The sequence below is a fragment of the Microtus pennsylvanicus genome, chromosome 11 (assembly GCF_037038515.1).
Source record: "Microtus pennsylvanicus isolate mMicPen1 chromosome 11, mMicPen1.hap1, whole genome shotgun sequence".
NCBI classification, from domain to species: domain Eukaryota; kingdom Metazoa; phylum Chordata; class Mammalia; order Rodentia; family Cricetidae; genus Microtus; species Microtus pennsylvanicus.
This window is the reverse complement of record NC_134589.1, coordinates 12,911,532-12,936,955: the sequence shown is the minus strand read 5'-3', so window position 1 is coordinate 12,936,955 and position 25,424 is coordinate 12,911,532. Positions and strand designations below refer to the sequence as shown.

The window sequence follows — 25,424 nt, the reverse complement described above, 5'->3', positions numbered from 1 at the left end:
GTGGTTTGGGAGGCTGGCAGTAAGAAAACGCTCTTCAGGCAAGACTCTCTGCTTTGGCTTCTCCTTGTGGGTGGGCGGCCTAGGCGAAGCGATGGCTTGCCTCTTCCCAGAGGCTTCATTTAGGATATAACCAGTGTTAAGTTTGCAAAGCACTTGAGATTCCGGAGCCCTGTCTTCCAGGCTGGGGACTGTGCATGTCATTGATATGTACAGCACAGCTCTTCGGGGACTCCTTGAGCCTCCACACCAGAGCAAGTGGATTTTCTCCCAATGCTAAGTTGGAATGAAACGTTTTACCAGCATTTCCACAAAGCCAGTATGTCTTTTGGGGAGGCGGGGGGGGGGGGGGTGTTCCGAGACAGGGTTTGTCTGTAGCTTTAGAGCCTGTCCTGGAACTCGCTCTGTGGACCAGGCTGGCCCCGAACTCACAGAGATCCACCTGTCTCTGCCTCCCGAGTGCTGGGGTTAAAGGCGTGTGCCACCGCCACCGCCCAGCCAAAGGCCACACGTCTTAACAAGGGCATCCTAAAAGATAATCTAAGACACACCCAGATGGCCTTACTTCTTTTTAACACACAAGGTTTCCTACTATGTGTACAGTGTCTCTGAAAGACGAGTTCCAGCCCCGGGCCAATGGCCTTCCTTGGTTTGAAACTTTGTAAACCTCATGTTCCCGTCTGTAAGATCGGTGGGCAGTGTCTCTCCTGTCTATGTTCTAAAGTTGTTTTTAGGATCAAAATAATAAACTTGAAAGCCTTTTGTGAAGGGAAGCATTTTGAAAAGATGTTAAGTGTTATAATTAGTATAATGAGCCGTAATGAGTGGCTCTCTGGGAAGGGCAGCAGAGTCAACACATAGCCTTTTTAAATAGCAACTCTGGGGCTTCAGCCCGTTTTTCACTGTAATATTTTAGAGGCGCTCCTCTCCCCGTGCCTCAACATCCTCTGCTCTTTGAACCTTTTCAAGTCTGCCTCTCAGCCTGTTCTTGGAACCCAGAGACCAACCGGGCCTCACTGTCAGAGTTGAGCCTCCCTTCCTCATCAGCTCCCCCATCCTGCCTGGCTTAGGGGATGGGCTGAGGAAGTGACCCGGTAAAGGGGCTGAAGCAGCTGGTACCTGCAGAGGGCCTGTCTGCCTCCACTGCTGGGAGTCCTCCGGGCCGCTGGGTGCCCAAGGCACCGGCTAGTCTTCCAAGCCCTGTGTTTATGTGGGCACTCAGAGGAGCCTGGTTCCTAAGGACTGGTTTGTAGCCTTTACCGATGTGGTGTCGGGTTTAATATAAATAGTTGAGACGGAAGAGCAGAAATTAGCCTCGGAGGGAAGGGCTCTGGTTTGTGCGTGGTTGGTTGAGTGGGATGCTTGGACTTTTGATGGTCTCTATAAATAACCAAGGGCATAAGTGACCTGGTGGTGGGAGCGTGTGTCCTAACCCCTCACACAAACAACACTCCCCCTCCCCCGCCCAGTGCGGAGGTGTGTGGAGCCAGGGGCTGTGATCTCAGGCGCTAGGTCCACACTTATTTTAAGAGGGAGGATACAGTGTTGGGCATACAGAAAGATCCTTTTCTGCCCTGACTCTGGGCAGGGGTTCATCTGCCTCTCCTTGGGCCCTCTTCTCTGGTCTGGCTTAAAATCCTAGGGGCCCGGCAGATGGCCCTGTGCTGGCTGCAAACGCTTCCTGTTCTCTGCAAGAACTCGCTGATGAGGCCCATTTTTGTGAGAAGCCATTGGAATCAAGTTTGGCTTCAATTATCAAAGAAAGTGATGCCATAGGAAAGATATGCCGGGAGCATTGGTCAGAAATTAGAGGACAGAATGCTAGTGACCACAGCTGGCGAAGATAACACTTGTCAAACTGCTTACAGAAGATGCTGAACCCTTACTGGCCAGCCATCCCTTGATCTCGCCTTCCAAAATGCTAGTTGAAGGGAGGGTATTGACCTTACAGTAAAATGTCAGAGGCTCATGCAAAGTCCCAAGCTCAGCTTCAAAATCGGTTCCTTTTGTTGTCCTGTTGGGAGAGGGGCCCCAGAAAGAGGTCCTCGGATAGGATTCTCTAGAGGAACAGAAGTGGCCCCAACATCTAGAGATAAGAGGTAGACACTTCATTCCCTCAAGGACCCAGGAGGCTGTGCTACTTGTTAGCGGAAAGCCCCATGTTTGCTCAATGGCAGAGTGGCCCATGGGTGCACCCCTCACACAGAACGTACCCCAAGCCTGCACACTCCCCAGGAGTGCAAAGTTCCTGCCCAGTTAGGAGTACAGTCCTCATCTGGGTGCAATTAAGGTAGCACGCTCCAGTCCCCCCCCCCCCCCTTTAAGCAATCACAAGAAGACAGCTCTGATCTATTTTCTTAAAATTACATGGCACTTTGGAGAAAGTTCTGAGCACTTAAAACCTGAGTTTCTGTGTCTCTCCACCCTGCTGCCGCCGGGTTATGACTGTAGGGAAGTCCGAGTGCTCGATTGCAGTCAGTTGAGTTCAAGAGCAGCGGATTCCAGTTTTAATTGCTGATCACACAGCAGCCCTCTATTTTGGAACTGGAGGGAGATTAAGTTTATTTTGGGAGCCATGTGCAAAAGGAGCATGGGCACACACACACGTGCGCACACACCCGTTTGACTTGGGTATCCTTTTTTGTTGCAGTGGTGAGGAAGGAATTTCTATTGAGTCATTTTCTCCCCGTGGAGGCTAAAGTATAAGTCTTAGATCTAAAACATAGCTGATGTGTTAATACCACCAAGATAGCAAGACCGAGGGGAGGGAAGGTGTTTGAATGCTATTTCAGGCCGCCTTGGCTGTTTTGATCCTGCGCCATGCCTCTTCAGAACCTTTTCAGCAACCCATTTGATGGATGTAGGTCTTTGAAGGAGGCTCAGCCAAGTTTGGAGCTCCTGCCCAGCCCCCACCCCCAACCCCCCACTTTTGGTGTTGGGGATACACATGTGCAGATGGGTTGTTCCTCCACAGACCACACAGTCTGGGGCTCAGGATAGGTTTCAGCTGTGAGTCCATGCTAAAGACTACAGGAGAAAGTAGAAGAGGTTTCAGGAACACAGGTCTCTCTGCTTTTGCTGGCAGTTGGGTCCTGGTAATGTTTCTGGGGTTAACACCCCCCCCCCCCCCCGATTTCAGTGCCCTTGCCCAGGCCTTTAGAGGCTGTGGTGCAGGTGGCCATGTTTGAATTGCTCGTTTTTCACGGCGTGCCCCACACCTAGGGGGGCTGTGTGTTGGTCCTGTAGTTCATCAGCAAAGCCAAGCCAACTCCAGGTCTCTGCCTTCTCCTATCGTGAGTGTACAGACTGTCCAGACCTCCCAAGAACAGGAGGGGACAGGAGTGGTTACCTTGACAGTCTTCTCTGAGGCAGCTGGCCCATTATAGTAGGGGACTCCTAGTCTGTTTTAAAGTTTTGGTCTACCCAGCACTCGGGAGGCAGAGGCAGGCGGATCTCTGTGAGTTCGAGACCAGCCTGGTCTACAAGAGCTAGTTCCAGGACAGGCTCCAAAGCCGCAGAGAAACCCTGTCTCTAAAAACCAAAATAAAATAAAATTAAATAAATAAATAAATAAATAAAGTTTTGGTCTATCTCTGTCCCCTCCCACCCGGTGATCTCTATTGGCCTCATCTTCATTCTGATTTGTGTGTCCTATTGCCCCTGGTTCGGCCTCTAGAGGCGCTGGTGAGCAGAGAGCCTTTCTTTTCTAGTCAGACCCCCGTTGGCCAGGATGCTAGAACAACTGGTCACCCCTCAGTCTTTTCTGCCTCCCTATGGTCTCAGTCCCTGCCACCTTGGTTGCCTGGGAACCCCAAATGGAGCACATATAGATGAAGAACAGGCAAGGATGGTTTAGCAGTCAAAAGTTCTCATTAAAAAGCATTGAGAGACAATAGATCTGCCCTCAGCGACAGGGCAGGGCCAGTGGCCAAGGGCGGGTTTGGAGTCACTTGTCAAAAGCGTACAGCCGGTTTGCACGCAGCACTCCCGGTGTGCACTTCTTGGCATTTCTGTTTCTGAGGGATGCATCCAGACTGGCACGGAGGCACAGAAGCACAGTCTCCAGTCTTGATGCTTAGCTCTCTCACCCCCTCAGGGATGAACTCTAACAGTGGGGCTTCCTCCCACATTCTTTCCCAGCTCCACTGTCACCAGAGTGGACAACAGGTCCATCCCCCCTGGGCCCGTGTCTGCGCTTGCCCCTCCTCGCAGTCCTTTTAGTCTGTGCTGCTAGTAACTACCGTGCATAGTGCTGTGCCCCAGACTCCCGTCCGCTCTCTGCCCTGTGAGGGTAGACCCTGGCCTTACACCTTGTACCAGTCTCAGTAGCCTAGCTCGCTAGAGTCCACTCTCTTAGTCAGAAGAAGGCTTTCTGCAGTCTCTCCTGTCCACTGTATTCTCCTAAGCGTCTTGAGACTTCTCAGATTCCTGCTCGTGTGATGTGATACGCCTGGTTCCCTCCGTCTTAGGGGGTCCTTCCCAGCCAGCCTTGCTAGAAACCTCTCCATCATGTCCTGCCTCCAATTCTAGAACTTTCTAAAGTGGCTTGTGATAGGAGGCAGAAAGAGACTGATAGCAAGGCGCACCCTTGCCACACCCACCAGGTTCAGCTCTACAGCGTGGTGACTGTGTGCTGGGGACCACTAATGGCCTTCTCCAGAAAATGGGCACAGCACCCCATGCCTTCTGCCTAAGATAATGCTTGTGATTTGGTAGGTGTTCAGTAGCACCCACATACCTCCCTGATGACAACCCCTTACGTTATGGTGATGTGTCCTGACCAGAACCTGGGTACCAGAAGACCAGAGCCCAGCGACATAGTGCAAGGACAGGAACTCGGCGAACAAGAGCAGATGGCTGCTCATGACCTTTCCTTAGTCCCTGTCCGCTGCCAGCCTCACGGCTATCTTTACAGAGCAGCTGCTGTGGGCTGGTGGAGTGGGGCTCCTCTCGGAGCCTTTCCCCTCCACTCCTGTCTCTTGCCAGCTGAGCCCCAGGAGGACTATGCCAGGGGCTTGGTAAATGAAGCCTCCTGCAACTTCAGGCAGACTGACCCCTGGAAGGGATCCTTCCTGCAGCCCGCTGACCTGTGTCCCCTCCCCCTCACAAAAGTCCTTGGCTGATGACCCAAGTGGAATGCAGCCCAGCAGGAGACAGGCTCACTGGTTGTTCTGAAGCCCAGAATGGGGGACCTACAGGCCACTAAGACAAAGGGGCTGGAGACCCTTGGAGGAGGGGCCTGGGTCTGCCTTTGACACAGCTGCTCATTTCAGTCCTGGCGCCTTAGCCAGCCCTAAGGGAAGGACAGCCATGGTGGGGGGAAGGGCGCTGCAGGCACTGTGTGGGCCACCTAGACATTATCTGTCCCATCTGCCTGGCTAATGTAGACCTAGGTCAAAGTGGGAAGGCCACCCCTGACTCGTAGATGTTAGTCTCTCTGGAGTAGGCCGGCAGACCTCAGACACCGGAGTTAGGACCTCACAAGTTCTTGGTCTGGGAATTGGCTTCTTCCCTCAGGCTTGGATGTAGAGACCAGGAGAAAAAAGACACCTGTCTAGCGGCTGCTTTTAGTTAGCTCTTACCCTGTCTCAGTCCTAGAATCCAGTCCTAGGAGTCGGTAACATTCATTCCCTGGCAGGCGCTGCAGCACTGCTGTGGTGGCCCCTCATCTTCTAAGGTTTGGGGAACCCAGCGTCCTTCCCTCCAAGGGGAGTCAGTGACGACCAGTCTTCTCTTTGTGGCCATCTGCCCAGGCTTGCAGCTGGACCTGAGCGACAAGGTGACATGGACCAGATGGGGAACTGTGCACTGTATCATTCTGGGGTCACCTGATGCGACCTGGGTTTCTGGTGGGCAATAGTGACCACGCTCTTGTACTTTCCCCGTAGGTCCTTCAAGAGAAACGACCCCGTTAATCCTTATCACGTAGGTTCCGGCTATGTCTTCGCACCAGCCACCAGCGCTAACGACAGCGAGATCTCCAGCGACGCCTTGACTGATGATTCCATGTCCATGACAGACAGTAGCGTGTGAGTATCCTGTCTCCCTTCTCCACGTGGGACTGGCGGTGTGGTACCCTGAGGGATGGGGGTCCCAGGTTTGTGGAGCCACAAGTGGACATTGGTCTTCCGGGGTGGGAATATGGCGGGCATGTGGCTGGTGAGGGAGAGTGGCATCGTGGTCTAGGTAGGGTTCAGTGAGGGCCTAGAAAGGGAAGCTGGGATGGTGTCGTCATAGAAAGAAGCCAGAGTGTATGGTGGGAGGGTAAGATGAGTGTCTGTGGACTTCTTAAGTTTAAAAACCATCTCCTGGTTGTGCTTATGGGAGAATCACTTGACTGGTCCCGAAACCAAGTCCACCTGCTATGGATCCAGCAGGTGGAACGTGGAACCTTTCTAGAATGGTTTTCCTTTCACCCTTGCTCTTTGAGAAAAAGACAAGGAACAGAAAGCCAGGCCTTTCTGAAAGGCCAGCACGTGCTATCTGCCAACATGCATATGGTTCAGTGGGCATCACTCAGGCCTTAATGTTGGTGGAGTCCTGAGTCTGTGCCAGATGCCGGGGACCCTAGGTAGGATTCTCCATAGTCCTGTCTGGTCTCAGATCTTTGGCCAGCAGATGACTTTGACAGATATTTTCTAAAGCAATCCAAGTCATTGAAGTAGTCGATAAGGTCAGTCGACTGTCAGGTAAGGTCGTGCTTTGAGTGTTGGGTCATTTGAAGTGAAGTCGGGGATCTCTAGATGGCCAGCGTCAACTCTCCGTGAGTCTCATAGTGGGGTGTGGATGTAGTTGAAGCCTAGAGGCCCAGTTTTCTGCCATCCTTTGGGGTTTGATAGAAGTCAGGTATGGGTGAGAACCACCCAAAACTTTTCTCACCCAGCACCCAGTTGAGAATCAGCATTTCAGGAAGGCCTTTCGAGGCTTTCTTCCGGCAAGCATTTTTAGAGTTAGGGTTTCTCCTGCTGAGGGAATGGTCTTGAAAGACAGCCCATTAAGCTAGCAGTGGTAGGTTCTGGGATGCTCTCTTAGACTTTATTCCTGTTAGCCTCTTAAAACCAACCGTCTATTCTTCTCATGTTTGAAACAGTCTGGCTTCTGTTGGCCGCTGTCCTGTAGCCTGGCAGGCTGTGCAGGACTATTTGGAAAGAGAATGGCAGAGGTTAGTTTGGGACTCTGCTGCCTGTTTTTTTGTTTTTTGTTTTTTTTAAAAAACTCCTCCTGGAAGTTTTTATTATGTTGCCCCAAAGTGACAGATATTCTTCAGGGAAAAAGTAAAAGTTTAAGGAAAGACCCATCATATCCAGGCATTGGTGGCACAGGCCTTTAATCCCAGCAGAGGTAGAAGGAAATGTAGACAGATTACTGTGAGTTCGAGGTCAGCCTAGTCTACAGAGTGACTTCCAGGACAGGCTCCAAAGTTACACAGAGAAACCCTGTCTTGGGGGATGAAAACACCACAAAAACCGAGAATATCATTTTGGCATTAGTGAGGGTGGGGCGCACATCCTTTATCCACCAAGAATGAAAGGTTTCAGAGAACTGGTTCCATTTTCATGATTGGCTGAGCTCTTTAACTGCTCTTTAACAGGGAAGTGGGGTGGAAATCATTCTTACTTATTTTATGTAGTTGAGTGTTTTACCTGAATGTCTATATGCATACTACATGTGTGCCCAGTGCCACCCTCAAAGAACCCCCCCAAAAACTCACATTATTCCTTAATAGACCTAGTTGTTTTTTGTTTTGTTTGGTTTTGGTTTTGTGTTTTGTTTTGTTGTGACTGAATCTCAACTATGTAGCCCAGGCCGGCCCCAAACTCACAGCACTCTGCCTCCCAAGTACTGAGATTAGAGGCATATATATCTGACCCTAGTTTGTTTCTTGATAGTCCAGAATATTAATAACCAAGGTGTGTTGTAGGTTGTGGGATGTGAGGTTGTGTGGAACTTCTGTCCTCCTGTCTCCTGCCCCATCATATAGCTGGTTGTTTCTCTCTGGTTGTCCCTGCTGTCTTGTTTGGGTCTCAAGCCTGGGCTTGGTATCTCAGAAGCTTTATTCCTTCAGAGCACAGTAGTCATGGAATGTGTAGGAACCTCATTGCTGCATGTGAAATAAGAGCAAGCCGCTTCTGAATGGAGGCATTGAGTGAATCTCTGAAGTCCGGTGCCCTTTTCGGAAGACTTCTGTGAGGCTTCTGTTTAGGTTTCTTAGAGACTATTTTTGGCTTGCGTCCTGGCGCTTGGCTGAGTTTCAGTCCCCATCACGGAGGTGTTATTCTAGGTTCAGGATGAGATAACTTGGGTGTGGCCCCATGCGTGTGTTTCTATTTGTCCTCACAGGACCCAATCAGCAAGGTAGGCAGTGACTGGTGACTGCCATAAAAAGAAGGAAGTAGCCTCATATGTCCCTAGCTATGGCAGAGGCAGAACTCAGACCCAGGCAGACATGGCGGCTGCCCCGCCACATGCATCTTCTGTGTTCACCATGAGATGAGATGTTATTGGGACCAGTTGCCTTTGAGCTTCTTTGAGTTTTTCTTTTTGTTTACTACTGCTCATAACTCTCCTGAATCCTCATTTATTATATGAAAGGGTCTCGCATAGCCCAGGCTGGTCCTCACATAGCCTAGGCTAGTCTTGCATTCATTCTGTAGCCAGAGATGCTTATAGATATCTGGTCCATCTGCCTCCGTCTCCCAAGTGCTGGCACCAAAGTTAGGTGCCACCATACTTGAGTTGCCAGGCATAGACTCTAGGAAGCACAGGGCCAATAAGGGCCACTTAGGGGCCAGCAACTCATCCCTTGGCGGTTTTCCTTCAGGTTCCTGGCGGTATAGTCTGTGGGCCATGTAACGGTGTCTTGTGGTGGCTAGATATTGAGGAAACCAAAACGCCAAGAAATGGTCCCTGCGAGACTTAGAGTTTGGGGGTTCAGAGCCTCCCGGCCAAGTGGTCATTCCACTGGATTCCTCGTCACACATATGCCCACAAGCATGGTTGGACAGACTAAAGGGGCATCTGGCATTGACTTCCCCCAAGGGCTCCTGGGAATTATCTTGGTGGGGGATGGAGGGGTGTCCAGGAACAAGAGCCTACTTATAGGACTTGCTCATACTTAGAGGCTCCTGTGGGTGTCCGGCTATCATCCGCTGCCAAGCATAGGGTGCCCCCCCCCACCTGGAGTGGAGTGATCCCCAGTCTCCTGCTTGGACAGACTTGGCTTAAGCTAAAAGCTCCGGGCAGTGTGAAGCACTCTCTGGCCAGCCAGCCATGGGTGTGTGCATCTACCCTGTGTTGGGCAGTCACCCGGGGATTCCCAGGGCTGGGATTAGACCCCCTCTCCAGAGCTCTGCCAACTGTGGGTCTCGTGTAGATGAGAGCACCATGTGAGAAATTGTGTGTGTGTGTGTGTGTGTGTGTGTGTGTGTGTGTGTGTGTGTGTTGGGGAGAGGGGATGAAAAGCAAAGCTGAACCGCTTTCAGCTCATTGTTCGTCTCGGGGAGCTTAGGGGGGATAAGAGGGTAGCAGGCCCCTTTGAAATGTGCTTGAACAAGTGAATAGGAGCGCCCCATAAAGCATGAAAAGAACCCTGGCTGCTTCTCCTCTTCACAATAGCCTGCCTGGGCTGCTGGAGGCTGAGGGGCTGAGGGGCTGGGGAACAGGGCTGGCTGCCCTGCTGGGAGTTGGGAGGGGACAGGGATGAGGGGGGAGCGGGGGACCAGAGGCAGCTTTCAATCGACTCTAGAAGGTTGGAGTCCATTAGGCACAAGTGCAGGGAAGCAATCATCTCATTTGCCACAGAACCAATTAAGTCCCCTGGGCCTTTGCAAGAGGCTTGAGGAGAAGGTGGGCAGGGCTGGGCCTGGCCTTGGTTCTTCTTCCTGGGACCCGCACGCAGTGGCCTAGGTGTGTGTGTGGAGTGGGGCAGGCAAGTCACATAGGCCACCTCCCAGAGCCCAGCACTAACTTCTCTTTTGCCATTAAGGAAAAAAAAATCACTCCTAAAGATGGCAGAGGTATTTGAGTCTCCGTCTTAGGCCCCCTAGAAGGCTGTTTTATGAGCTTGTTACTCTGAAACCTCCATTCTCGGCAGAAGTGGCTCTAATTTTTTTCCCCCTCTTTTGAAAGTTAACTGCTAGACTTCCAGCAAAATCCTAAACTCCAATCCTGGGAGGGTTAGGAACGAGAGGGGCATGGGGCTAGGCCCGAACAAAAGTGATGCAGAGCACCAGGCTTAGGAAGGCTGAGTGTGGGAGCAGCTGGTGCTCCGCTACCCAAGTTCACGGACCGTCAGGTGAGGGTACCATGACGGTAGCTTGCTTTTGCTCTCTGTGTCCCCCTGCATCCACACAAGATGACCTTTCTCCATTCCACAGAGTGGGTGGCGGGAATCATCTTACTTAATTATTTTTATTTCTTCATATCTTACATATGGTGGGGGGGGGTTGGTCTGGACACTGGGGAGTGCCTCTGAGTGAACTTCAAATATTACCTTATCTTACAAACCAGGCTTTTGATGTTGGCTGTGATCGGTGGCTGCTTCAGAGTGGCTGCCAAGTGTGGGCACGCGTACGCTCGCGCCTGCTATTTCAAAGCCACCGGAAAAAGTGACATTCAGGTTAGGTCAGGCCCAGTGGAGTCAAAGGGCTAAGCTAATTGGCTCGGCTTAAATGGCAGCTAAGTGGAGTCTACACTTCAAAATCCGTGCGCCCCAGAAACAGCTGGGCCCGGCAGCAGGCTCGTTAGCTAAAATGTTTATAATTAAAGGAGACCGTAGAGGGACCAGACTCTGGTTATGAGCAGCCAGGATGCTGGTCATAAACTTCTGGAGCTCGAATAGAAGAAAGAAAGGAGAGGCCCCCGTTTGGAATGAGGGGCTGTTTTGGAAGAAGATTCCTGGCTAGGGGGAATTAAAGCCATATTTCCAGAAAGGCGCCTCTAAGCCTCTCTGACTTCTCCAAGCTAAAATTCTGCCTTTTGACGCTGAGCACAAGTTGCCTCTCCTATGGTTGCGTCCTTCACCTGCCCTGGATGTTGTGAAAGGTACTTAGGGAGTCTATTCCCTTGCCCATTGCTCTAGCCGCCCCCGCCGCCCCCACTTCCTACTCTCCTCTTTCCTACCTTATATGGAGAAAGCATACAAGATAGGAAAGTCTCGCTTGCCATTGATTTCTGCCCCAGGGGAAAGGATAAGTAAGGTCAGCTGGTGGAGACAGAGGGCAGAGTCTAGAAAGGGGTGTCTGGGGTACTCTCCTAGGGCTCCAGTTCTGTGTGCTACAGCATACCTGTAGCGGTCAGCGGTGCAGCCTCTATCTTTGTATGAGCTCTGGGGACCAGACTCAGCTCCCCAGCTCTCATACCTACTGTGCCTTCTCACTGGCCCTGACCAGGACTCTTGAAGCCTGATATAAGTTACTCCAAGGTAGCTCCGTGTGGGTAGCCACCTCCCACTATTACGACCCCAGAGGAAGAGAAGAGTTAGTCAGGAGAGGAGTGTCGTTTTTTACACAGACCAGGGGCACTAACCCAACGTGAGCCCCATTCCACCTGGCACTTCCATAGCCACCGAGTTCAAGTGGCAGAAGATGACTTCACATTTCCCCAGTTGTCCTTATCACATGACCTTTCGGAGCTTCGGGGATGGGCCCCCAGGTTTAAATCATCAGGGAGCTTGAAGGCAGGCTTCTGAGTTGAACTGTTCTGCAGTTCATCAGTGACTGAGGTTGGGAGTCTGAGGTACCATTTCTGGCCATCTATAAAATGCATTTCCTGTGAACAAAAGCCGATGGGTCAGGAGTCTGAAGTAGCACCTGAACTTGCTTTGTGGGAGCCAGCGGCCTCGGGCTGCAGTTGCTGGCCTTGGGTAGGGTCCTCACGCTGCTGGTGTCTAGACAGCAGTTCCAGGGTGAGAGCAATGGCACCTTCTTATCTGCTGGACATAAAACCTGCATACTCTTCACCATCAAGAGAAGCCCTTGGTGAGTTAGATACTTAACCTGGTGCCTGCTGCTTCTCATCTCCCCTCTCCCACCTCCCAGCGCCCCTCGGTGTAGTTAGTCCTCCTATGCTCCTTAGTCAAAGTGGGAGTTAGTCAGGCTGTTGTCCTGGCCGACTCTTCATCATCCCTTCAGGGACCCTGTTCTATGACCTAGGTCAGCCGCCTTCCACAGACAGTTAAGATTCTGGAGCAAACAGTAATGGTCAGCCATCACTCCTGGCCATTCTTTAGACTCAGACGGACAGTTCTGATGAGATGAAGGGTCTTTTCTTCCTGGGGTAACTAAACACCAGGGAAAGGGGAACAGACAACGCATCTCAGTGACACTGCGGCTCATCAGGGAAGCATGTTACCCCGTGGTCTCTGGAAGGGACATCCGCAGGGAGAAAAACCTTGGCCATTGTGCTCCTAAGACTGAAATTCATTTTTGGTTTTGTTTTTAAATGGCCTCGGCCCCTTATTCTTCCTTCCAGTTGCTAATTTGGGTTTGTTCAGGTTTTTGAGGCAGGGTCTCACTGAAGAGTAGGCCTGGAACTCAGTGATCAGCCTGGGATTAAAGCCCTGGGCCCCCATACCTGGCCCATGTTTTCTTTTTTAAATAGCTTGAAAGATATGGGCCTGGAAAACGCACCCAGACCCAGTTGGCCACACACCAATTTTAAATTTCAGCCTCTTCCTCCCCAGTGAACCTCCTCCCTTCTCTTATTTGTACTTTGTCAGATGCTTGCTACTTTTTTTGTTGTTTTGTTTTATTTATTTTTTTTTAATTATTTATTTATTTATTATGTATACAATATTCTGTCACTATGTGTGCCTGCAGGCCAGAAGAGGGCACCAGACCTTATTACAGATGGTTGTGAGCCACCATGTGGTTGCTGGGAATTGAACTCAGGACCTTTGGAAGAGCAAGCAGTGCTCTTAACTGCTGAACCATCTCTCCAGCCCCTTGTTTTAATTTTTTGAGACAAAGTTTCTCTGTGTAAAGGCCCTGGCTGTCTTGGAGCTCCCTTTGTAGACCAGGAGATCCGCTTGCCTCTGCCTCCCAGGTGCTGGGATTAAAGGCGTGCGCCACCACCAGCTTTCGGAGCTTACCACTTGTGAACATTGTTTTTTTTTTTTTTTTGCCTTATTTTTGCATATGACCCTGAGACTCTCTTAGGATATCAGCTTCGTAAGAGGAGTGGAACCTTTTGTCCCGACTCTCCACTGACCTCTTACAGAGGGAAGGTATCTAGGTACGGTCTGGCGTGGTGTAGATGCTTGAATGTTTTGATGAGTTCATAAGTGTGTCTAGGAGGGACTTTACTCTTAATGTCCATGTCCCTTCTGTGTCTTTGAGTCTCTGATGACTAGGGAAGAGCACCACAAGGCGCTTTATAAAAGCACCTCCAAAGGCAGTTGGGCATGATTGGTTGTTAGAACTTACAGGCATCTTTATGCAAGGAGGGGGGGCGAGCCCTTAGGTTGGTTATCAACATGACCTGACAGCCTTTTGCCTTGGCACCGTTCTCCCAACTTAGATACTAGGCTGCCAGAGGACCAAAGAAGTCCAAGGCTACTTGGGGACACAAGCTCCTCCCAAGCTGATGTCCCTGTGGCCGAGAGAAAGCCAAGTTGCCATTGATGACAACGGGCAGGATTTGATGTTTGGTCTTGGGACGGGCCCTTCCCTGTGGGGACGCGATTGCACTGAAGATGTGTGGCTCCTTCCCACGGAGGCATGTGGCTGTTCCTGTTGGCAGAATCTCCAGAGGCATGTGTGAGTGATGTCTGTGTATTTTGTCTTTCCTCTTAGAGATGGAATCCCTCCGTATCGCATGGGGAGCAAGAAGCAGCTCCAGAGAGAGATGCACCGCAGTGTGAAGGCCAATGGCCAAGTGTCTCTACCTCATTTTCCGGTGAGTCTAGACGGCACGGGGAGTGCTGTTTCCTCAGGTCCTGACTCATGAAGAGAGCTGGGAGGTGGAGACCAGCATGCCTGAGATGGGCTGGGGTAAAGGGAGAGAAAGGAATTACTGGAGTGGAGAACCTATGTGATCCTGGGGGGTGTGGTATTAACAGAGGGACACTTGATAGTTCCTGAGATTGAAGAATGGAAAGTTCTCTGAAAAAGAAACCACATATCACTAGGTGATGAGGTGATGGGCTCCCTGCATTCCTGCTGAACTGGAAGTCCCCTCAAGGCAGGGAGCCTCAATGGAATCGTGTGTGTGTGTGCGTGTGTGTGTGTGTGTGTGTGTGTGTATGTGTGTGTGCGCGTGTGGGCGTGTGGGCATTTGTCTGCTTGTCATGTACCATTTGAATGCAGTACTCACAGAGGCCAGAGAGGGCATTAGATCCTCTGAAACTGGAGTTATAGATGGTTGTGAGCTGTCATGTGGATGCTGGGAATTAAGCCTGGGTCCTCTAAAAAAGCAACGAGGGTTCTTAACCTCTGACCCCTCTCTGCAGCTCCAGTTTTATCTGTTAGCTTCTGTGTACAGATTTGGCACCGTTCCCGTCACACAGATAGTTCATCGAACCTGAAGTGGATGAGGCCAGGAGAAGCTCAGTGTAGTGTCCTCCTGCCCTGCCCACCACAGAAGGAAAGTCACCTACCTAGGACTCCGCTCCTCCTGCGTAGCTCAGTCACTGTCTGTCTGTCTGTCTGTAAAGGACTGTTTTACTAACCTCGTGTCCCCAGAGGGCAGCTATACAGTCCTAACCTTTCTCGTGTTCCAGAGCTGGGCTCTCACGAGTGCTGATGTGGTGGGGTGTCTGGAAGTGAGGCTTCCTGGGGGAAGCATCCTCCCTCAAGGATGAAGGAAGCTAACAGGTTGCTCTGGGACCCTCATACACTTCCTTGAAGGCAGCGAGCACAGGGTTCACTAGGCTCAAGCACCCATAAGCCAGTTCCCAGGCCGTGGTCTTTCTACGGTAGCCTGCTATCCGGGTGACAGGGAGAAAGCAGGAGCATCCATCCAGTGTAGAGCAGGTGTCTGGTCCGCCATTCTTCCTGGCAGCTTCCGAGAGTTCTGCTGATCCCTTTGGTTGAAGGCTATTCAGAAAACTAACACATGGGACTGCGAATTCCAGGTTACCTGAATAGGGCTGCAGATTGTTGCTGTCCTCAGAAACTCCTGGCACAGACGACAGTCATCTTGTCTTAAAATGGGCATATTAAGATTGCTGTAGGGAGTGACTTCTGTGATTCCCCCCCACATAATATAGATGACAAAGATATTTGAATGGGGGTGGGAATTCTTTTCCCCAAGCCTATAAATCAGCTGATTTTTGTCCTGGGGTATGCAAGTCGATTTGGGGGCGCAGGTTCATGGAGCCAGCCTTCCACAAGGGCCCTCCCTTCCCCTGCTCACGTTTCTGCAGCTAAGTGGTTGCCCTGGTGAGGTTGGCTGGCTCTTCAGCTAGGGAGAGCAAGTTGGCTTTCTGCTCTCCCTACCCCAAAAGAAAAAAGGCAAAGCAAGAGAGAGAGGAGGAGGAGGAAGGAGGAGGAACAAGTGGAGAGGAGGGGGGTAGGGGGGGAGATGACAGGGCAAGGACAGAAAGCCGGGCGGTGGGGGTTCTCCCATTTGCTGCTCTTGGCAGGCTTTCTCGACTCCTCTCTTTATATTCCGTACTTGGTTTGGAGATGTTCCGTTTTCCCTTGATAGATGGGCTTCAGGCAGCCAGGCTCAGCAGTGTTCTGCTACTAGCCTGCAGCAGCTTTCTTCATTTTCTGTACAAAGAGAGCAGGAGGAGGGGAGGAGGAAAACGGGGGAGATGGAGGACGGTGTTGAGACAACACTACCTCAAAGGTGCGCAGTGTGCGGCCAGGAAATAAATTACCACTTCTTCTCTGATCTGGGGCCGGTGACTTCCCTCCCCCTCCCTCCCCCCTGCCTCTTTTCCAATCTTATTTTTTTTAATTTCCAACTCCCTTTCTGTTTAGACTCTACTTTTTATTCCTTGAGTTGGTTTCTCTCCCCTCCCCATCTCAGAGGGCTGCCTTTTTTTGATGTTTGACAACAGTCTTTGAAGATTTTCTACTTCAGAGTAGCTACTGATGGGCTGGTTGTACTACAGAGAGAACAAGCCGGGCCTCTCGGAGTGCGACCAACTGCTCCTGCCCAAGGCAAATGCTGGTGGGGACCATGGCTCTCCATGAGGCCACAGAGCCCGCGCATAAAAGTCCTGAGCCGTGCAGCCTGTTTCGCCATCCACAAGCTCCATCCATGCTGCTGTGGCCAGCGCCTGCCTGGCCTGCTAATGGTGCCTCCTTCCTTGCTTCCCACACCTTCAGAGAACCCACCGTCTGCCCAAGGAGATGGCGCCTGTGGAACCCGCTGCCTTCGCCGCCGAGCTCATCTCCAGGCTGGAGAAGCTGAAACTGGAGCTGGAGAGCCGCCACAGCTTAGAGGAACGGTTGCAGCAGATCCGGGAGGTAGGGCTGGCCGCAGCATCCTCCCGACCCCTGTGCATGTGTGTGCCGACCCGTGGGTGCATGAACTCGGGGTGTGGAAGGGTTGCTTCCTTGTTCACTTCCCCCTTGGGGCCTCTCTTTCCAGGATGAAGAAAAGGAGGGGTCTGAACAAGCACTGAGCTCACGGGATGGAGCCCCGGCGCAGCACCCTTTGGCCCTCCTACCCTCTGGCAGCTATGAAGAGGACCCACAGACCATCTTGGATGACCACCTGTCCAGGGTCCTCAAGACCCCTGGCTGCCAGTCACCTGGCGTGGGCCGCTATAGCCCCCGTTCCCGCTCCCCGGACCACCACCACCATCACCGTCAGCCGTACCACTCCCCGCTCCCGATTGGGGGTAAGCTGCCCCCTGTGGCTGCTTGCCCACTCCTCGGAGGCAAGAGCTTCCTGACCAAGCAGACGACGAAGCATGTTCACCACCACTACATCCATCATCATGCTGTCCCCAAGACCAAGGAGGAGATAGAGGCAGAGGCCACGCAGAGAGTACGCTGCCTTTGTCCTGGGGGTACCGAGTATTACTGTTACTCCAAATGCAAGAGTCATCCCAAGGCCCCAGAGCCCCTGCCTGGCGAGCAGTTTTGGTAAGTGGCTAGCACCCCTGTCTCCCAGGGGAGGGCTTTTCTCCCTGCCTGAGTCCTGAACAGGTGTGTGGTGGGGCCAGGGTCACAGTTAAGCTTCCTGGAGGGGCCTGGGCATGGGTTTAAGTATGGAAAGTGACATCCTGCCCTCCCTGTACCCTTACGGGATGGCCACACTCCAGGAGTCTTGGAGTTTTAATGAGACGTCTGGATCTGTGTTTTTGGTTCCCTACAGTAGCAGCAGAGGCAGTACCTTACCGAAACGAAATCCGAAAGGCACAGAACCGGGTCTGGCCCTGCCGGCCAGGGAAGGAGGGATGTCCAGCGGACCTGGGGCCCCTCAGCTCCCTGGGGAGGAAGGAGACCGATCGCAGGATGTCTGGCAGTGGATGCTGGAGAGCGAGAGGCAGAGCAAGTCCAAGCCCCATAGGTAAATACCACGCCCTGGGGCTTCGACACCGAGGCTGTGTGGGGATGGCTATTTCTGCAGTCTGTGGAACGCCAATGTGACTGCCATCTTAGTATTAGACACTGGGCTGAGGAGACCGCAAAAATGTCATGTTTTGGCATTGACCCCTGCTCATGTTATGGTAGAGTTATTTTCTTCTCTCTCTCTCTCAGAATAGACAACTTTCTACTGAAGTCACGTTTTCCAGTTTTTCTAACCCAGTTTCTCTCCTCTTCATGTCCCGTTCAGTGCCCAAAGCCTAAGAAAGAGCTACCCATTGGAGTCTGCCCGCACATCCCCAGGCGAGCGAGTCAGCCGGCACCATCTGTTGGGGGCCAGCGGACACCCCCGCTCAGTGGCCCGGGCTCACCCGTTTACCCAGGACCCTGCAATGCCTCCCCTAACCCCACCCAACACTTTGGCGCAGCTGGAGGAAGCCTGCCGCAGGCTGGCAGAGGTGTCAAAGCCCCAGAAGCAGCGGTGAGTGGCCCTGTGGAAGGCGCTCAGCAGGGGTGTGGGGTGGAGAGACTCCTTGTCTCTGGCTGAATAAGTCTCCTTTTCAGCCTCTGGAAGTCATTCTCTTTGGTTCGGTTCATTTGTCAGAGTTCAAGCAGGGTAGGGTCTTCGAGGCAACTTATTCCTCCTACAAGTGGGATGGTTCCGTGTAAATCCTTACGCATGTCCTTACTTCATGTGAGGCAGGTTAGATGAGTATATGAGAAGCCATGACCAGGGGAGAATCATGAGCCTTGAGCCCTTTGCCGGCAATGAGATGGCTCTGTGGGTTCTTCCAGAATGTTCATGAACACACAAGGCCTTGGTCGGGTTTTTACAGGAATGGAGGTTAGCTTGGGTCTACATCTCTTTAGGAGGCCAGCATGGTTTTCTCTGCTTCCCCAATGCCATGGGGATGTGAGTTTACCTCTAACCTCTAAGCCAGTGGCCCTCAACCTGCAGATCATGACCCCATTGGAGGGTCAAACAACCCTTTCACGGGGGTCGCCTAAGACCATTGGAAAACACAGTAACAAAATTACAGTTATGAAGTACCAGCGAAGAGAATTTCACAGTCGTGGGATCACCACGACATGAGGAACTGTGTTTAAGTGCGCGGTGTTAGGAAGGCTGAGAGCCGCTGCTCTAAATCCTTGACTCTGCTTTGTCCTCAGGTGCTGTGTGGCCAGTCAGCAGAGGGACAGGAACCACTCGGCCACTGGTCAGGCAGGAGCCACACCCTTCTCTAACCCAAGCCCGGCTCCCGCAGAGTGAGTGTCCCCTCTCAGACATGGCGGGGATGCTTGGAATGGCTTACACTTCAGGGCACATCATTGTCTGGAGTGATGTGTATGTGGAACTCCATGTTGGAAGTGGCCTTGGTAGAAGCAGATGTTGCCATCAGCGAGGATCATGGGAAATCTGCCTAGTGAAAATGCTGCACCCCAACCCAGGGTGTCCGGGGCTCACAGGAATCAAAAGCTAGTGCTGAAGCCATTGTCAGAAGGGTAGGAGGGTTGACTCCAGATGCCCAAGTTGTAGGACTTGGAAGCTCGCAGGCCTGGACAAGTCTTTGTGCCTGTCATCCCGAGCATGCTCTGCTCTGAGAAGATAAAAACCTTGTCCCAGACTGGGCCCATGATTCTTGGGAGACTGGACTTTGAACCCTAGACAGAATTCCCAATGTACCAGTTCTAGAATGCTCTAGGTAACATTTTCTTAGCATCTTCATCCTGAGCAGTGACTAACGTCTGAGGTCCCGAATAAGCCGCCTTCCTGAACCTTTTCCTTGTTTTAACTGGCTAGCCTCAAGTCTGCCAGCTGCTACCCTGGTGACTGTTACAGCCACTCTCCAAACAGAATGAATGGGACAGTTAAAATGACGGTGGGACTGGGGGTGTAACTCATTGGTAGGGTGCTTGCCTAGCAAGCAGGAAGCCCTGGGCTAGCTCCTCCTCAGCACCACATAAACTGAGGCAGAGGCGGGGTGAGCAAACACCAGCTATTGCCGCTCTCTGGAGCTGCAGGAAGGAAGGTCGGAAGTTCAAGGTCAGCTTTGGCTGCCCAGCAAGCTTGGGGCCAGCCTGGCATATATGAAACAGTGGGCTATTATCCCCCTGTGAATGTGGTTCTGTGGCCGTGATGGGCAGGCCTCTTAGGCATTTGAGCTCCCTCTGGCCATGGAGGAGCCCTGGCTGGTGAGCCTCGTGCCTAGTTCCTCAATACTGTCTCTTCTCTGGTCTTCATTGTCGAGTGCTCTGTTGTGCTAGCCTCTGAGAGAACCCCAATTTGAAGGCATTTGAGGAATACAGTATCAATTTCCAGTCAGGACAACCACCCCTTCCCTCATGCTCTGCCTGCCTCTTTAGAGGTTGCTACCTCTGTCATATGAGGGTCCCCCCATCCTTTGTAGACCCCATCTATATGGTTATGAGTGTGCATCTGCTTTGAAATGCTGAATTTGTGGCATCCTGTCTTTTCAGTCACAAAGAGCCAAAGAAACTGGCAAGTGTCCACGCGCTTCAGGCCAGTGAGTTGGTTGTCACTTACTTTTTCTGTGGAGAAGAAATCCCGTACAGGAGGGTGCTGAAGGCCCAGACCTTGACCCTGGGTTACTTCAAGGAGCAGCTCAGCAAAAAGGGAAATTATAGGTAAGGATCCCACCGCCTTTCCTGCTCTGGAGTTTGCCCTGAGCACCTGAGTCTTTGTAGGCCTCGGGTAGATTTTGGGAGTGCTGTGGGAACAGCACTGAGTGGGCCTCTGGACATCTAGGGTCCTTGTGTTGACTCTCCCCCTCAACTCTAACAAGAGCAGCCATAGGGGAGCCATCCAGAGGGGCTGGTTCTCTGGAGGACAAGGAGTTCCAGTTTGTTTGACCAGGAAGCAGGGCTCTGCTTTGTGGTAGAGGCTCTGCGTGAAATTGGAGGCTCCCTTGTCTGTTGGGGTGGGGAGTGATTAGGGAGAGCCCAGCCCCACTCAGGGGCCGCCATGTTGGAGGCGCAGAAAAGCAGACACCAGGCTTTTGGAAGCCACTAACCCCTTCCTTGCTCTGCCTGGTGAACACGCTCCCTGGGTTTGATCGGCCACCTGTAGCAGCCGTGTTTGACTAAGAGCTGGGCCTGTGGGCAGTCAAGAGGGCCAATAGGCTGGCCAGTCTCCTGCTTGGCCCTGGGCTTCTCTGTCCTCTCACTGCCGCCTGGCCTCTTTGCCTCCCTGGCAGAGTGGAGGAACCCTTAACAAGGCCCACGCTGACCTTGACACGTCCTTGAGAGGAACCCAGGAGCTAAGCTTGATGAAGGCCAGCTCAGAAACATTTCTTAGCCTTCTGAAAGGCAGGAGGTGGCCATGTCTGTTCATTTAGCGCTAGACCTGCCGGGTCTCCCCCTGGAGGGAATGCAGTGTTGTGTCCCAGGTGCAGAACACCACGCCTGGACAAAATGAGGCAGACAAGGCACTCAGGGAGATCCCCCTTCTTCACTCCCCAGTTGAGTGTCCTAGTTGGGTGTAGAGGCTCAGCCCATGCGGACTTCCAGAGCCCAGATGTGTGTGTGTGGGGTGGGGGGGGCTGAAGGATGCTCAGCTTCCGGGATGGGCCCTGGCCTCCGGATGAGCAAGCCTGTGGCAGGATGCTGAGTTGCCCCCACCTTCCCTGCTGGAGCCTATCCTGTGTGGCTGCACCAGCCATTCTGTCGTGGAGTTCTTTTGGTGGTCCCAACAGTGACCTTTAGCCGGGAGAAGGACCAAGACCCTGCAGGTGACAGCGTACTGGGGTTGGCAGGTGTGTAGTTGAGCCTAGGCTATTCCCCGTCCTACCTGAGGAAGGAACCGTTCTCAGTGTTATCAAAGGGTCTGGGGAGCAGGCCTGGCTGCCGCCTTTAATCTTGACGGAGACACAGGTGAAGCTAATTACACCAGTGTGCCCCTCCAGGGATTCATTTTGATCTTGGCTTTGACTCTGCTGGACTTGGAGGGGAACCGCAGGTGACCTTCAGGGGGCGAAAGTGTCACAGCACATCGCGTAAGGGGCCCACAGGGAAGGGCCTCGCTCAACCACTCCGGCCACATCTGGCTCTGATTTTTTTCCCCCTAAGGCACATTTAATAAGCCTGGCTTTGAAGCTCTGGCCTCCCCTTTAATGCGCAGAGACTTGCACAAATGGTCCCCTCTCAAATTCTTTCCTGATTGGATCAGGCTGTGGCAAGGCCCTCCCACCCTCCTTATCTCCACCTTCGGGCTTGGTGTGTCCTCCTGGAGGTGGGGGTTGGGCAAGAGAGTTCCGCGCCTCCCTCCCCAAACCAGGGCCTTGACCCCCTACATTGCAGTTTGTACCCCTAACCCCCACCCTGATGAAAGAGAGCCCAGTGAGGCTGGGGTTGTAGAGCTGGGACCTGGGCCGTGTTGAGTAATCTCACCATGGCAGGAGATCAGAAAGCAAACAGCTCTCCAGACATGCCAGGCGCCATTGGTGCCAGATGTCGGGAGAAGGCAGAGTTTGCCACATGAAGCCTGGTGCTGTGGAAAACCCGGTTCTTGGAGAAAAAGGAGGGTGAGGCAGTGTGTTTGAAGTCCTAGTAGTGGTGGTGGTGGTGGGGGGGGGTCGGGAATGTTGCCTCTCTCCCTGCTGGAAGAGGTTGTAATTACGGAAAAGGTCAGCGCGTGTTTGCCCAGAGGTGCCATGAAAGCCCAGCGTGGTAACTGCTAGAGGGTCAGAGCTGGAGGCCCGGAGGTATTGGAGGTCCAGGCCCTCTTGTTTGGGAAAAAGACGCCCCCTTGCTGTCTCGACTCCCCTCCCTATTTTCTTTCCCCTAAGGCTTCACTAAACATTTTGACTCCTGTGCAGTGTTGCACCCCTTAAATAGCTGTGGCCCTAGACAGCCAGCTCAGCCACAAACGCCCTGGCTGGACCCGGCTTCCTTGAGCTTAGCCTGCCCCCTTAATTCAGTTCACCTGCTCTAACAAGGGAACGCCACAATTAACTGAGGAGGGGTCACTTTTATTTATTTTCAAGAGAAGGTACCTCAGCCCTAAACATGAGGCAGAATTTTATGTTTTAGTGGCTCCATGGTTCCAGGGGGTGGTGACCTTTTGCCTGAGTGGCCTTTCTGATCTGCAAGGGCCAACTCACAGGGAAAGCGTAATCCCCTTGAGGGGGGTTCTCTGTTGCTGGGGACAAGGAAGAGGCGTTGTTGAGGGTCCTCTTCAAGGCTTGGGCAGGCCTGACCCAGGATGGTTGGTTGTACAGAGTATGAGGACCCGAGAGAGACTGTCATTTGTGTCTCTACAGTTAGACAGTCTGAGAAGGGGATGTTGGAGAGGAAGAAGAGGAGCCTTTAAATAAAGGCAGGAGGAGGGAAGGCTTTAGTGTTGGACCCTAGCCAGGTGGGGAAAGCAGAGGGAGGGATCCGGGGACAAAAAGGGTTCCATGCCCAGCTTGGAACAGGTGAGTCCTAGGGTTGACTCACCTCTTATACTGGGCCAAAGACTTGGGTGAATGGCCGCTGACTGATGCTGACAGCAAGGCAGCCTTCTACTTTTTGAGACTGAGTCCTGGGTCCCTGAAGGATCTCCCTGCCCTGCCATCACAAATGAAGCCCCGGCACTTGCGCTTCCCCTTCTCCTCTCTCAGAAAGAGGTGGGGGGAACGAGAGTATCCATGTTGGGCGGGCAGGTGGCAGCAGTTCTGGCTAGAGGCTGAAGGCAGGAAGAGCCTGGCCTTCCCACCCGCACAGTGCCTCTGCCTGGCCCATCTGGCAAGGTGGGCTGCCCTCATTCATCTGGTATGGACCGTGGTTTGCGGCGTACTTGCCGGTCAGCACAGATGCCCAGCCTGGTTCTCTGTTGGCAAGACCACGCTGTCTCACCAAGCCTTCCCGTCTTCTTTTAAGGTATTACTTCAAAAAAGCCAGTGATGAGTTTGCCTGTGGAGCAGTCTTTGAGGAGATCTGGGACGACGAGACGGTGCTCCCCATGTACGAAGGCAGGATCCTGGGTAAAGTGGAGAGGATCGATTGAGCCTTAGCCTCAGTGTGTGAGCCCCGTGGACCTGAAGCTCAGAGACCTGTCTCAGCCCTGCGTGACAGCCACGGAGTATTTTGAAGGAAAATGAAACCAATTAAAGAAGACAAAGTTGAGGGAAGAACTGGCCCCTGGGCCTTCAGGAGGGGTGGGGCAGTGGCTGCTTTTCAGTGTCCACAAGCTGGGGACTGAGATGAGAAAAAACCCGAACTATTTATTCAAAACATGACCACTCTGGGCTATTGAAGAGGCTGTGTTTGAGAGACTGCCATACATAATATATGACTTCCTAGGGATCTGAAATTCATAGGCTAAGAGAAAACTGTGTATAGCTTGCCCAAACAGGAGTTCTTATTGATATTTATTGAACAGTCGATCCCCCTCCTCCCCCCTCCCCCCGTTTATGCTGCTTTAAACATGGAAGTGGAAGAGAGAAGTTTGGATTGCTGTCTACACTTAGGAGCCGAGCTGGGAGTGCACTAACCATTCTTCATGAGCAGACTCTGCTCTGCAGGGCATTTCTCCAGGTGAAGACAGGCTTCTTAAAAAATAAAAATGGTGCCCACGGGCAGAAATCAGCCCCACCCCCACCATGCTGCTGTGCTCGTCACAGAGGTCTTGAGGGTGGGTTGTGACAGATTTCTCACTGCTTTGGAAATGTCATGTTGGGTAGAGGCCATCCAGAGTGGAAAGAGCAGGGAGCCTTACCCCCCCCCCCCCCCCCCCCCCCCCCGGGACCAGAGGTTAGACCGTCTGTGTACCTTCCCCTCTGAGTCCTGGAATCCCTGTGGCTGAGGCTGCTGACTTCACGGCCTTGTGGTTCAGGCTGGCTTCTTTTTAAGGAAGCGAGAGTCGCTTTTCCCTTTGGTTAGTCTGTGGACCACGGCCATCAGGACCTCACCCTTGTCCACCCGACCGTGCGAGGACACGGGCACCCTAGCAGCACCTCTCCTCCGTTACCTTCCCCTCGGCGCTCGGGTTTGTGTTCAGTTAACCTGCGCATCCTGTTCGCCGTCCTTACTGTACTATAGGCCTGTGTATAGTGTAGGGCAGAGTGTTAACCCACTGGCTAGTGTTTGACTTGGGAATCGGTACAGTACCTGTACAGACACGGGGACCCGCCCCGTGCACCGCCCTATATTCAGGGCTCAAGCTCTCCCTTGGTTTTTGAAAGGGGTTTATGTATAAATATATTTTATGCCTTTTTATTACAAGTCTTGTTACTCAGTGACTTTTGTCATGGCATTTTGTTCTACTTAGACTGTAAATTATGCATTATAAAGAGTTCATTTAAAGAAAATTACTTGGTACAATAATTATTGTAATTAAGAGATGTAGCCTATATTAAAATTTTATATTTTTCAAAACGTCAGCCTCATCATTGGATCCCCCTGGGTGGGAGTGGGACCAGGGACCATTATTGCACAGGACTGTCTGGATGTGGCTTCCCCTCAAGCCGTGTTCTGCCTGCAATGAAGCACTGTTACCTGACCTGACTGAGTGGTTTTCTCAGTCTTGGGTGAAAAGCTTCTGGAAGTGGGTTTGTAGCAAGGGATAGCCAGTCGAGGCCAGTGGGCTTTGAGGCTAATGCCATCCACCCTTTCTGTCCTGGGATCTGGCCTTAGATCATCTACAGCCATCATCCACGCTCCAGGTGAGTCAAGTGTCGGGAACAAACCATGGGTCCTCAATAGGAGTCATGAAGGGCAGCTTGCCCTTTCATGGTGTGTGTGACCTGACCTTAGATATCAGCTAGCAGTTGCTCACTCTGCCCTGTGGGCCTCACGTGTACAGCTCAGGAAGCTAGGCTGAGGCGTGGACACAGCATCCACTTGAAGTCCTATGAGGGGAACTTTGTAGAAGTCTGGTGACGGGTGAGGTTTATGGGTGGTTGTTTCTTTTCATCTTAAAGCCTTTTGATTCAGAGGCAA

The 25,424-nt window shown here is 52.3% G+C and overlaps 1 protein-coding gene across 4 annotated transcripts in view; it reads left to right on the top strand.

Annotated features, from left to right (window-relative positions):
* Positions 1-24,034, top strand: part of Axin2 (axin 2) — a 29,380-nt gene extending 5,346 nt beyond the window's left edge. For all 4 annotated transcript variants that reach the window (XM_075990279.1, XM_075990278.1, XM_075990280.1 and 1 more), the window contains exons 3-11: positions 5,886-6,026; positions 13,791-13,893; positions 16,275-16,415; positions 16,540-17,039; positions 17,272-17,466; positions 17,734-17,964; positions 18,654-18,749; positions 19,962-20,129; positions 23,364-24,034. In XM_075990279.1, coding sequence (XP_075846394.1) covers positions 5,886-6,026; positions 13,791-13,893; positions 16,275-16,415; positions 16,540-17,039; positions 17,272-17,466; positions 17,734-17,964; positions 18,654-18,749; positions 19,962-20,129; positions 23,364-23,490 — 1,702 coding nt within the window. In that variant the 3' untranslated portion in view covers positions 23,491-24,034. The remainder of the gene's footprint in view (positions 1-5,885; positions 6,027-13,790; positions 13,894-16,274; positions 16,416-16,539; positions 17,040-17,271; positions 17,467-17,733; positions 17,965-18,653; positions 18,750-19,961; positions 20,130-23,363) is intronic.
* Positions 24,035-25,424: the final 1,390 nt, after the last annotated feature.